Source organism: Sus scrofa, chromosome 2 (assembly GCF_000003025.6).
Source record: "Sus scrofa isolate TJ Tabasco breed Duroc chromosome 2, Sscrofa11.1, whole genome shotgun sequence".
NCBI lineage: Eukaryota > Metazoa > Chordata > Mammalia > Artiodactyla > Suidae > Sus > Sus scrofa.
This window is the reverse complement of record NC_010444.4, coordinates 42813125-42827333: the sequence shown is the minus strand read 5'-3', so window position 1 is coordinate 42827333 and position 14209 is coordinate 42813125. Positions and strand designations below refer to the sequence as shown.

Sequence of the window (14209 nt, the reverse complement as noted above, 5' to 3'; positions counted from 1 at the left end):
AATTGTCCTACACCAACTCTGAGACCCCTGAACCCTGCAACCAGGCCCTAGGACCTGGCTTTTCCTGCCAGTGGGCCAGCATTAGCCCCAGGACCTAACTTCACCCACCAGTGGGTAGTTATCAGCCATGGGATCTCTTGGACCCCAATTCTAGTCACCAGTGAACCAGCACTAGCCTCAGAGCCCCACAAGGTTCTTCAGCCAGCCACATCATGGCCCAGCCCCACCAACCAGTGGCTAGCAGCCTCCACAAAAGGCAAGGCCTGGAAACCAACCAGACTGGGTGCCAACTACACCTAACAGACCACCCACATTAGGAGCCCATCACAACAGAAAGACCCATGCAGCCTATGCAGGGGTTGAGCATACAGCCTGGTAACCAGAGGGGAATGCACTGCTGAGAGCATCAGATGTCTCCTATAATAGGCCACTTCTCCAAGGTTGGGAAACATAACCAACATACTGGATACATAGAAATAAAAACAGCAAATTGAGCAGAATGAGGCAGTAGAAGAATATATTCCAAATGAAGGAACATGGCAAAACCTCAGAAGAAGAATTACATGAAATGGAGATAAGAAATCTACCCTAGAAAGAACTCAAGATGATGATCATAAAGATGACCACAAAACTCAGGAGAAAAATGCATGAACGGAGAGGGAAGTTAGAAGTTTTAAACAAAGAATTAGGAAATATAAAGAAATCAATCAGAAATAAGAAATACAATAACGGAAATGAAAAATACACTAAACGAATCAACAAGAGACTAAATAATACAGAAGAATGGATCAGCAAGCTGGAAAACACAGTAGTGGAAATCACTGAAGCTAAAGCGAAAAAAAAAAAAAAAGAAATGAGGACAATTCAAGAGACCTCTGGGACAACATCAAACGTACTAACATTCACATTATAGGGGTTCCAGAAGCATAGGAGAGAGAGAAGAGGGCAGAAAATATCTAAAGACATTTTGGTGAAAACTTCCCTAACCTGGGAAAGGAAACAGACATTTAAGTCCGGAAGTAGAAAAAGTCCCAAACAGGATCAACAAAGAGGACCAGACTAAGATATACTGTAATATTAAAATGGCAAAAATTAAAGATGTAGAGAGAATAATAAAAACAGCAAGGGAAAAGCAAAAAATTACATATGAGGAAATGCACATATGGATATTAGCTGATATTTAAGCAGAAAGTCTGCAGGCCAGAAGTGAGTGGTACAATATAATTAAAGTGGTGAAGGGGAAAGAACCTACAACTAAGAACACTGTCCAGCCAGCAAGGCTTTCATTCAGATTTGATGGAAAGATCAAAAGTTTTACGGATAAGTAAAAGCTGAGTTCAGCACGACCAAACTAACTTTATAAGAAATGTTCAAGGTACTTCTCTAAGTGAAAAAGAAGAGGCCACTACTAGAAACATGAAAATTACTAAAAGAAAAAGTTCATTGGTAAAGACAAATATGCAGTAAAGATAGTTTATCAACCAGGTACAAAACTAGTAGAAAGGCTAAAATACAAAAATAGTAGAATCATCTATAGTCATAATAAGCAGTTAAGGGGTGCACAAAATAAATAGATGTAAAATATGATGTCAAAAACAGTAATAATAAGGTGGAAAAAGTAAAAACTATAGGGTTGTTAGAATGCATTTGAAATTAAGAGATAAGTAACTTAAAATAATTATTCATAAAAATATTGTTATATACAAGCCACATAGTAACCCCAAAATCCCCAAATCTATAAAACACACACAGAAAAGAGAAAGAAATCAAACATAGCACTAAAGATATGAATCAAATCACAAGGGGAGAGAACAAAAGAAGGAGAAAAGGGGGGAAAAATACAAAAACAATTATATAAATGGCAATAAGTACATACATATCAATAATTACTTTAAGTGTAAACTGACTAAATTCTCTAGTTAAAAGACATAGAGTGGCTGTATAGATACAAAAACAAGAACCGTATATATGCAGCCTAGAAGAGACTCACTTTAGATTTAAAGATACACACCAACTGAAAATGAAAGGATAGAAAAAAGAATTCCATGCAAATGAAAATAAAGAGAAAGCCACGGTAGCAATGCTTAGATAAAATAGATTTTAAAAAGAAGACTGTCACAAGATTCAAATAAGGACATTGCCTATCAAGGGGTTGATGCAAGAAGATATAATGACCGTAAATATAAATGCAACCAAACTCTGTTGTTGCTATGTGACCACATAAATACATAAAGCAAATATTAACAGACATAAAGAGAGAAATTAACATTAATACAGTAAAAGTAGAGGATTTTAACACCCCATTTACATCAATGGACAGATCATGCAGACAGAAAATCAATAAGGAAACACTGTCCTTAAATGACATATTAGGCCAGATGGACATCATATATATAGAATATTGCATCCTGAAGCAGCAAAATACATATTCTTTTCAAGTGCAAATGGAATATTCTCCAGGATAGATCACGGCTAGGCCAAAAAACAAGTCTTTCTAAATTTCAAATTTAAGAAAATTGAAATCACATCAAATATCTTTTTCAACCAAAACCCCATGAGACTAGAAATCAACTTCAAGAAAAAAAAAAAAACTGCAAAAAACACAAATATGTGGAGGCTAAACAATATGTTACCACACAACCAATGGATCACTGAAGAAATCTAAGAAAAATAAAAATACATTTGGAGACAAATGAAAAAAATGCAAAAATCCAAAATTTATGGTATGTAGCAAAACGATTCTAAGAGGAAAGTTTATAGCAATACAAGCTTACCTAAATAAAAAGAAAAATTACAAATAACAATTTAACCTTACACCTAAAGGAACGAGAAAAAGTAGAACAAAACCCAAAGTCAGTAAAATAAAAGAAATTAAAAAGATCAAAACAGAAATGAATAAAATAGAGACTAAAAACGCAATAGGAAAGATCAATGAAACTAAAGGCTGGTTCTTTGAAAAGATAAACAAAATTGATAAACCCTTAGCCAGACTTATAAAGAAAAAAAGAGAGGGCCACATAAATAAAACATAAATTTAAAAGGAGGAGTTACAAACAACACCACAGAAATATAAAGGATCATAAGATTACCATGAAGAACTGTATCAATAAAATGGATAGCCCAGAAGAAAGGGACAAATTCATAGAAATATACAATCTCCCAAGACTGAACCAGGAAGAAATAGAAAATATGAATAGACCAATTGCTAGTAATACAATTGAATTGATAATTTAAAAACTCCCAAAAAACAAAAGTCTAGGGCTAGATGACTTCACAGGTGAATTCTAACAAACATTTAGAGAAAAGTTAATACCTATCATTCTCAAACTATTCCAAAAATTTACAGAGGAAGGAAAAATTCTGAACACATCCTGTGAGGCCAACATCCACCTGATACCAAAATCAGGCAAAGATATCATGTACAAAAAAGAAAATTACAGGCCAGTATTAATGACAAACATAGATGCAAAAATCCTCAACAAATCCAAATCCAATAATACATTAAAAGAATTATACACCATGATTAAGTGGTATTTATCCCAGGGATGTGAGCATTGTTCAATATCTGAAAATCAATCAGTGTGATACACTACATTAACAAATTGAAAATAAAACTATACAGTCATCTCAATAGATGTGAGAAAGGGTTTTGACAAAATTCAACATCAATTTATTATTAAAAAAAACTCTCCAGAAAGTGGGTATAGAGGGGACATACCTCAACTCAATAAAGGCCATATATGATCAGCCCACTCCTAACATTACTCTCAACAGTGGAAACCTGAAAGCATTTTTTTCTAAGATTAGAACAAGACAATAATACCTACTCTCATCAATTTTATTCAATATAGTATTAGAAGTCCTAGCTATAGCAATCAGATAAGAAAAAGAAATAATTGGAATCCAAATTGGAAAGGAAGAAGCAAAACTGTCACTATATGGATGACATGATATTATTTAATACTGTAAATCAACTATATCTCAATTTTTAAAAGTGATAAATACAACTAGAGGGAAAAACTATATTATCTATACCCACTCCTGCTTTGCTATACTACCTCACTTATATTAAAAAGAGCAAAAATGGAACTATTTCGGTTGTTTGAGTGTTGTGGGAGGGAGAAACAGACCAGAGTCTATCTTCCCTTTGTCCCCAATGCAGAATTCTAAGAGTCTGAAGAATTTGAGAAATGTTCTGTATTATACTAAGCAGAGGCTTTGGAGACCAAAATTCAAAACCTACATCCACAACTTTCTGAGTGACACAAACAAGACATTTAATTTCTTAGTCTAATTTTACTCACGCATAAAATCAATATAAAAATATTTTCTTCATTGGGTTGCCAAAAGGCTCAAATAAAATAATGTGTTTTAGCACATGGCTTCTTTTATAAACCATAAAGCATCTTTTAAAAGTATTTACTATATTACTTACTGACAAGAAATAAATAGCATATTGATGATTGGCCTTGTATTAAGAAAATGTAATAAATACTAGTATAATTTTGAAGGGATTTTAGGAGGTCATGAGGATAACATGTAGAGTAGTAATATCCCTCTACACTCTCTAGTCAAACTTTCTACTGATTTTTTTTTTTTTAATTTTAATAGCTACACCTGTGGCACATGGAAATTCCTGGGCTGGGGGTCAAATTGGAGCTGCAGCTGCAGGCCCACCTACCCTACAGCCACAGCAACACTGGATCCAAGTCTCAGCTGCAACCTATACCTCAGCTGTGGCAATGCCAGATCCTTAACCCACTGAGTGAGGCCAGGGACAAAACCCACATTCTCACACAGACGTCTTTGGGTTCTTAACCCACTGAGCCTCAATGGGAATTCCTTTCTACTGATTTTATTTTATTAATTCAAACATTCACTTATCCATTTAATAAATACTTATTGAAAATATACTATACTCAAGGTAATCTCTCTTAATGTAGTCTAAGTGCATCAATGTCAGGTAGCCGCTAACTGCTCCGAAGTTCTTTCATATATTGAGAACAATTTTCCTATTACCTTAACCCCCTAAAACAACACAACAATCTCATCTAACTCTACTTAACAAAACTCCAACCAGCTAACTTGTATTAGGTCAAACTTCCCTAGGTCTTTTAATTACTATTTGCATTAAATATTCAAATCTATTCACCATTCTAAGAACTTTTGATAAATTCTAATTTCACAACAAATTCTTTAAAATATGGTAACTCAGAACCCAATATTTCAGATACTACCAGACCAAGGCAAAGGTCTACTCATTTTATGCTATATTTCATCAAAGTCTTAATAGTAAATTTATTTAATAATACTTATAATAATGTTACTCTGGTTTAAATATTACTTTGAGATTACTGTTATTAAATTCATGCAATTTGTAGCATTCTATCCTCAATTAATGTTGCCCTAAAAGAGGCTACCTATGGAAACATGATGGGAGGTTAGGGATGAGATTTTTCTCTTAAAGAATATTAGATAAAACTCAAAGAAAAATCCACTAAAAATCTGAATAATTGTTTCTCAAACTTTAGCAATATTTCAACTCCTATTGAAGGGTTTGAGAAATAGTGCTTTACCTCATTTAGACAATAAGACTTTTATTTGAAAGCAATGGCATTTTTAAAAGTAAAATCTAAAAAGAGTATTAATATATTGTTTCTTAATATGTTGTAATATTAAAGTCACTAGTTGAAGATTCATCTTTCAATATGGCTCATCCATTCTCCTGCCCACACTTTAATTCTTCTAGCACACCACATAGAATTTTCAAATGGTAGTGATAGAGACTGTTTCCTCACTTTCCCAGTCATTATACTCTTGAATCCAAAAGAAGATATAAATTTAAGAAACATAAGATCAGTTAGAAAATTATATAAATATTGACTATTTAGAAAATAATAACTATGAGAATTCTAGAAGTTCAAACCTATGGGATGCATAAAGCTAATTCTGCAAATACATTCATGGCTAAAAGTGCCTTAATTCATTAATGATAAATGTTTAAAATGAACTATTCAACTTAGAAAATTAGAAAGTATAAGAAAAAACAAAATAAAAAGTATAAGGAAAACAAAGAAGGGAGCAATAACAAAGGTAAAAGCAAGATTAAGTAGTTAGAATACTGAAAAGTTTAAGAACTGACACATAAACCTAAAAGCTGGATCCCTACTAGGAGTCAGAGGGGAGACATAAAAAGAAAAACGGAGTTCCCATTGTGGAGCAGTGGAAAAGAATCCAGCTGGGAACCATGGGGTTGAGGGTTTGATCCCTGGCCTTGCTCGTGGATTAAGGATCTGACATTACCATGAGCTGCGGTGTAGGTCTCAGACTCAACTCAGATCCCACGTTGCTGTGGCTGTGGTGTAGGCCAGGAGCATAGCTCCAATTCGACCCCTACCCTGGGAACCTCCATATGCCTCAGGTGTGGCCCTAAAAAGCAAAAAAAAAAAAAAAAAAAAAAAAGATGAAGAAAGAAAGAAAAACCACTAACAGGTAAAACTGAGGAACAAAAGGGAGAGAACACATATATACAAAATTCAAATGGAATTTATAACAGCAAATAAATAGAATATTTAAAAGTAAATAATATTGTATTTTAAGACAATACTAATATTTTTGAAAATCTTAGTAAAATATTTAATTTTCTAGAAAAATGTTTCCTGACAAAACATAAAGTAGAAAATGTAAAGAAAAACAATTATCTCCAAAGAAAACTCTAGGCCTAAATATTTTATGAGTATATTCTTTAAGAATTTCAAGGAATAAGTGATTCCCATGTCATCCATTCAATACTTTTACATAGGCTTCCTCCACAGAGAAGGATGAAAAGCTTTACAATTTCACAAATTCTGATACTTAAAATTAACAAAGATATCACAAATAAAGAAAAACACAAACTAATCTCATTTACAATTACAGATTCAAAACAACTATAAGCAAATGAAATTATGCAGTGCATTAAAACAAGACTACACCATGACTAATCAGGGTTTATTTCATCAGTAAAATTTGAAAAATAAAAACCAGTAAGACATCCATAAACTAAAATGCAATTTCTCATTGAAACTCCTAATAAACTATGACTAGAGTTTTTTTAAATGATAAAGTATATCTTAAACCAATAGTCAATATAATACTTGATGAAATTTTTTTTGTTTTGTTTTGTTTTTGTCTTTTCTAGGGCCGCACCCACAGCATATGGAGGTTCCCAGGCTAGGGGTTTAGTGGGAGCTGTAGCTGCCGGCCTACACCACAGCCACAGCAACTCGGGACCCAAGCCACATCTGTGACCTACACCACAGCTCACAAAAACACCGGATCCTTAACCACTGAGTGAGGCCAGGGATCGAACCCACAACCTCATGGTTCCTAGTCAGATTTGTTAACCACTGCGCCACGACGGGAACTCCTTGATGAAATATTTTTTTAAATTTTATAAATTGAAAACTACAAAAAATACCTTCTATTGCCTGTATTACTTGGTATTATTCTTGACATCCTAGGCAATGTGTTAAAAGGGATGAAAAAAAAGGATCAAATAACTGCCAAAAAAGAGGAGAAAACATATCAGCTGAAATATGACTAGAGCTAACAGGTTTGATAAAAAGGGAAGTTATAAAATGAACCAGAAAAATTCACTGACATCCCTAAATATAGTAACAAAAAGAAAGCAATATGAAGAATATTTCATTCATAAGAGCAAGTTTAAAAATGGAGTTCTTGTTGTGGCTCAGTGGGTTAAGGACCCAACATCTCTGTGAGGATGCAGCTTGGATCCCTAGCCTTCCTCAGTGGGTTAAGGATCTGGTGTTGCTGTGGTTGTGGTATAGGCCTAAGCTGCAGCCCTGATTTGACCCCAGTAACTTCCATATGCCACAGGTGCAGCTGTTCAGGGAAAAAGGGGTGGGGGGGGCAAGTAAAATATTAAATATTACAGAGAAAACATCAAAGGAAATGTGCAGACTATGTATTTAAAAACATGGGAGGAGTTCCCATCGTGGCTCAGTGGTTAACGAATCCAACTAGGAACCATGAGGTTGTGGGTTCGATCCCTGGCCTTGCTCAGTGGGTTAAGGATCCATCGTTGCCATGAGCTGTGGTGTAGGTCGCAGATGTGGCTCGAATCCCGAGTTGCTGTGGTGCTGGCGTAGGCCGGTGGTTACAGCTCCAATTAGACCCCTAGCCTGTGAACTTCCATATGCCATGGGTACAGCCCTAGAAAAGATAAAAAAATAAAATAAAAATATGGGAGTTCCCATCGTGACTCAGCGGTTAATGAATCTGACTAGCATCCATGACGACAGAGGTTTGATCCCTGGCCTTGCTCAGTGGATCAGGCGTTGCTGTGAGCTGTGGTATAACTCACAAATGTGGCTAGGATCCTGCATCCCTTTAGCTGTGGTGTAGCCAACAGCTACAGCTCCAATTCAACCCCTAGCCTGGGAACTTCCATACGCTGCTGAAGGACAGAAGTAATTGAATAAATTATCTGGAATAGAAAGAAAGATGCAATACTAAAAAGATGTTAGTTTACCCCACAGTCTTATCATCTTTTTAAAAACCAATTTGGAATTTTAATTAACAACTTCTAAGTCTAAGACAAACTTTAGAGAAGTATACAAACATTTTAAAAACTATGAATGAAGTCTTGGAATACTTTTCAAAAATACTATAAAGCTGTAGTAATTAATATAGCATAGCACTTTAAAGGTTTAGATAGAAAAATAAATGGAATAGAACCATAAACTGAGAAATTGCTCTAAATATGCATACGGTATGTAATAAAATATGTTATTTCAAGTCAGAAGGGATAAAATGGATTATTTAATAAATGATACAGGAATACTGAGTTAACTGCTAAAGAAAAAATTAATATATATATCTCTGGGTGAAATTATACATCAAAATATATTCAACAGGAGTAAAAATTTAAGTATATACAAATATTGCCAAAGAATTGAAGAAAATATAACAGAATATTGTATAACCTTAGAGTAGGGGAAGTTTTTCTAAACAAAGCCAACAGAAAAAAAAAAAAAAAGACATTAAAATAGGGAAGGAAAGATTTGACAACAAAACCAAAAGGGAACAAAATGACGAAATGTAACATATGTGACAGATAAACCTTAGTAGCATTAAAATATACATTAAAAGTCTTATAAAACCATAAAAACTAGACACATCCTTTAAAGGAAAAATGGAATAAACAACATAAATAGACAATTCACAAAGGAAGAGACTTTTTTTTTTTTGCTTTTTTAGGGCTGCATCTGAGGCATATGGAAGTTGAATTGGAGCTACAGCTGCTGACCTACACCCCGGCCACAGCAACACAGGATCTGAGCCATGTCTGTGATCTACACCACAGCTCACGGCAACACCAGATCCTTAGGTGACTGAGCGAGGCCAGGGAAGAACCCATACCCTCATGGATACTAGTTGGGTTCGTAACCTGCTGAGCCACTACAGGAACTCCAGGAAGAGATATTTTATACAAATAAATTTGTGTAACCCTTCATTCTCAATAATAAATTCAAAGTAAATCATCAATACTACATTATATTCCCCTATATTATTGCCAAGAAGTGTTTAAAGTAATGGTACTTGCTATTGAAGGCAAAAGAATACTTGCAGATACTACTGACGAGAGCACAGAACACTGTATCTGAAAGGAATCGTGGCAATATGAATCAAAAGCCTTTTTTAAAAAGAACACATTCTTTGACCGAGTAATTTCACTTTTTAGGAATATACCCTAAGAAAATAACTATGAATTAATACTGAAAAGTATTAAAATATTTATTCATGTTCAAGATTTTCTTTATAGTGACAAAAAATAAAAATAATTTTAATCTTGAATAAAAGACTCAGTTAAATTATGAAAACCTCATTTTATGCAATATTTTCTGCAAATAAAAGTAATATTTTATAGGGTGGCTTAATCACAAGGAAATTCACATAATTATTCAGGAAAAATAGATTACAAAAGAACAGTAAAAGTTCTTTTGTAAAAGAAAATTTTAATGCATTTACATAAATTAGAATGGAAATGATATACACTATAATACAAGTAGAATTAAAGGACAATTATATTTTCCTTTCAGTGTGTTTATATACTTTTGGCGATAACTATGTATGAATTTTGCAATGAGGGAAAATAATACAATGTATATATATATATATACACAACACACGAGATATACAAATACTGACGTTTTTCTTAGAGACTGTATCTAAATCACCCTAAAATTTTAGAAGACTTAGAACTAATTTTGGCGGATTATAACTAACCTGATCTTACCTACACTAAAATGTAGGTTGAGTTTCAGCAATGGCTGAATCAAACTATTTGAATACTACTTTAATTTTTTTCATTTTTCATTATATTATTGGTATATTTCCTGTATAATGCTTATGGTGATAAAACATTAGGCTGTAAAAAGGGACACTTCCGTAGAGTAAGTCAAAATGAAAAATTTGGTAGGAATCTGTACTTTTCTGCCCATGGAACACAAATGAAAGTTTGCATATCACAAACAGAATCCAGAGGGAAAAAGTTAAAGAATTTGAAAAGCCTAATTTCCCATGTGTTTCACTTTGGAGATTTATACATTTTGACTTTCTAAAACTAGTACAGTTTTTGCATTTTTTAAAATCAAAAAATAAAGTGGGAGGGGGAAAGCTAACTCAAAGCGTAAAAGCTCCATGCTGAATCTTAACACACTACTAAGAGAAAGCAAGACCCCCATCATTCATGTCAGCAAAAGCTTGCCTTTGCATAAACCATTTCTATTCTCACTGTTATAAAATCAATGACTTTGGAAAGGGAAGAAAACACAGAATGACGTCCAAAGTAGCACACACCATGTTATTGCAGCTGGATAAAGAATATGTCACTGATGACTTTTTTGTAACCGTCAGTTATAAGTCGAGTTTCTTTTTTTTTTTTTTTTCCAAAATAGCAAATGGCCTTTATGAGTACAAAACAGAAGCAGTGAAATTCAAAATAATGTCCAATTTCCACTTGATTTTGATACTGTTAGTTAATAGAATGAGTTATTAATTATTCCTTAAAAAAAGATGACTCCTTTTTCTCTTCATTCGAGTTGAACATAACATGGCTGAACTTAGGCAATTTTCTGTAATAAATTTAAAATAAGCAAAATAAAATAAAATAAAATTTTTATCAGATAACTATTATGAAATGTTCATCTTAAATAAGAAAGTATCCATCATCAATGGGAATATTCACCTGAAGTCATCTGATAAATTCAGAAAGCTAATGTAATTAAGTCCCCAAATTGTTAGTTCAAAGTCAGTAGGATGACTGTCTATAAGGGACAACTGATAAAATTAATACATTACAATGGATTCTATTCATGATACTAAACGCTAGAGATATAGCACTTAACCTCCATAAAGGAATCAAGAAGGGAGAGTTAGGCAAAAAGTACAACTTCTTAACTGATACAGTAACTTAATTCTATAATGGATTGAGATTGCTCACTTGGTAACAGGTTAATATAATAACACCAGTCCCTTCCTGGCTCAGCAGAAACGAATCTAACTAGCATCCATGAGGATTCAGGTTTAATCCCTGGCCTTGCTCAGTGGTTAAGCATTCAGTACTGCTATGAGCTGTGGTGTAGGTCGCAGACGCGGCTTGGATCCTGCATTGCTGTAGCTGTGGCTTAGGCCAGCAGCTACAGCTCTGATTAGACCTGTAGCCTGGGAACCTCCATATGCTGCAGGTGCGACACTAAAAAGACCAAAAAAAAAAAAAAAAAAAAAAAAAATGCTCAACCTCATCCACATCAGAGATCATGAAATGATGAATCCTGTGAAATCTACCTGAGATAAGTCAACCTTCAATCCTATGTGCAGTTAATAACGACCACCACAACATCCCCTCTTGAGGGCTTTTTAAAGTGTCAGTTGGTTTTAAAAGCTTTACATACACTAAATTCTCCTAATGACTCTATAAGGTAGATATTTGTATTATCCTCATTCTAGATACAAGGAATTCAAAACATAGAAAACTTTAGTGTCTCGCCCCAAATCATTCATGAAGTAAGCGACAGAGTCAAAGATTTTAAAAAGATAAATAGGCCTCAGAATCCACCCATGAATGATAAAGAGCACATGCTATAAACTTTTTTATAGGTACTTCAGTTGACTCTTTGATCAGAAGAAATTCAAATCAATGATTTGGATTCATAAATTAAGCTATTATGATTTCAAAAGGAATGATTAAAATTATCTTTGACTTTGTTCATCTTTAAATAACCTTTTCTTTTTCAGAATTTTTGTATGGTAAATGAATGAAACAGCTTATCCTGCAAGTTACATATTTTTAAACTAGTAAAAAGAGAGGGCAAAATTTTCATTCAATAAATGTTACAAAAGGATAAGACTTCAGGAATGCACTATTCATTTACCCTTTAAAATATAAACAAATATTAGAAGTAAGAATTTAATGTTAGGGTACAGAAGATAAGCAAATGTGTTGTGGTACAAAGTAACATTTCTACATTAATATGTTTGATATTTCTATATTGTTACCTTTAATTTCTCCAAGAAGTTCACTGGTATTTAATCTCTCCATTTTTTCCTTCCAATCTTTTGAAAGTAGTTTTTCCATGCAGGAGGAATCTATTAAAATACAAGGTAAGTATTAAAAATATTACATATGTATTTCCAAGTATTAAACTATCACAAATCCAGAAGGCCAGTTTATGGAGAAATTCTGTCATTCAAAAATGATCAAAGCTATTTCTTTTGCTATTGTTTTAATCCTAGGATACAGACAATATATTATTCTATCTATTATAAAATACCACAACTAAATTTTTTTTTTTTTTTTTTTGTCTTTTTGCCTTTCCTAGGGCCACTCCCGCGACATATAGAGGTTCCCAGACTAGGTAGGGGTAGAATCGGAGCTGTAGCCACCAGCCTACGCCAGAGCCACAGCAATGCCAGATCCAAGTCACGCCTGCAACTACACCACAGCTCATGGTAACGCTGGATCCTTAACCCACTGAGCAAGGCCAGGGATCAAACCTGCAACCTTAACGGTTTCTAGTCAGATTCGTTAACCACTGAGCTATGACGGGAACTCCCAAACTAAATTTTTTTTTTTTTTTTAAACCTGCAGTTTATTTTTATTTATTTATTTATTTTTTTGTCTTTTTGTCTTTTGTTGTTGTTGTTGTTGCTATTTCTTGGGCCGCTCCCGTGGCATATGGAGGTTCCCAGGCTAGGGGCTGAATGGGAGCTGTAGCCACCAACCTACGCCAGAGCCACAGCAACACAGGATCCGAGCCGCGTCTGCAACCTACACCACAGCTCACGGCAACACCGGATCCTTAACCCACTGAGCAAGGGCAGGGACCGAACCCGCAACCTCATGGTTCCTAGTCGGATTCGTTAGCCACTGCTCCACAACGGGAACTCCCCTAAATTTTTTTTGATGGAAGATTATTTAAACTATTTCCAGGGGAAAAAAGACAATGCTCAATAATCTTATCTAGGTATTATATTAATATTCAGCCAGGATTTATCATTTTTTAGACTGACAGGACAGAAAAAGGGACTCTTTCCTACAGGCTTAGATTTAGATATTATTCCTTTTAATCCAGGTGATTTTTTTTTTAAGTCTAGGCAAATTTCATGTGCTAGTCAAGGAAGAATGACAAATCTTCAAGGGAGAAGAGACCAATCAACTTGTAACTACTTAGTCTTTAAAAAAGAAATAAACATATGCAACTTTTGTAAAATACACATTTAGAGTAAAATGTAAAGAAAATAAAGTCAAGATGTTCTCTGTCTCCTAGTAATAAAAACAGCTGAAGTTTTTCTTGTATATAAAAAGTGATACATGATCTTTTCAAAAAATACCTTATTTATTATTTTTTTTCTTTTTGTTATTATTATTTTTTAATAGTTATCTCCCCAATACATTTTTTTTCCTACTGTATAGCACAGTGACCCAATTACACATACATGTACATATTCTATTTTCCCACATTATCATGCACCATCATAAGTAACCAGAGTTTCCAGTGCTACACAGCAGGATCTCATTGCTAATCCATTCAAAAAGCAATAGTGTGTATCTATTAATCCCAAGCTCCCCAACTCAACCACTATGGAGATCAGTATGGAGATACCTTAGAAATCTATACATAGAACTACCATATGACCCAGCAAT

General features: G+C 34.0%; 1 protein-coding gene across 50 annotated transcripts in view; it reads right to left on the bottom strand.

The window, feature by feature from the left end:
• SOX6 (SRY-box 6) overlaps positions 1-14209 on the bottom strand; it is a 621434-nt gene that overhangs the window by 241491 nt on the left and 365734 nt on the right. For all 50 annotated transcript variants that reach the window (XM_021085342.1, XM_021085322.1, XM_021085335.1 and 47 more), the window contains one exon: positions 12562-12651. In XM_021085342.1, the coding sequence (XP_020941001.1) occupies positions 12562-12651 (90 nt within the window). The remainder of the gene's footprint in view (positions 1-12561; positions 12652-14209) is intronic.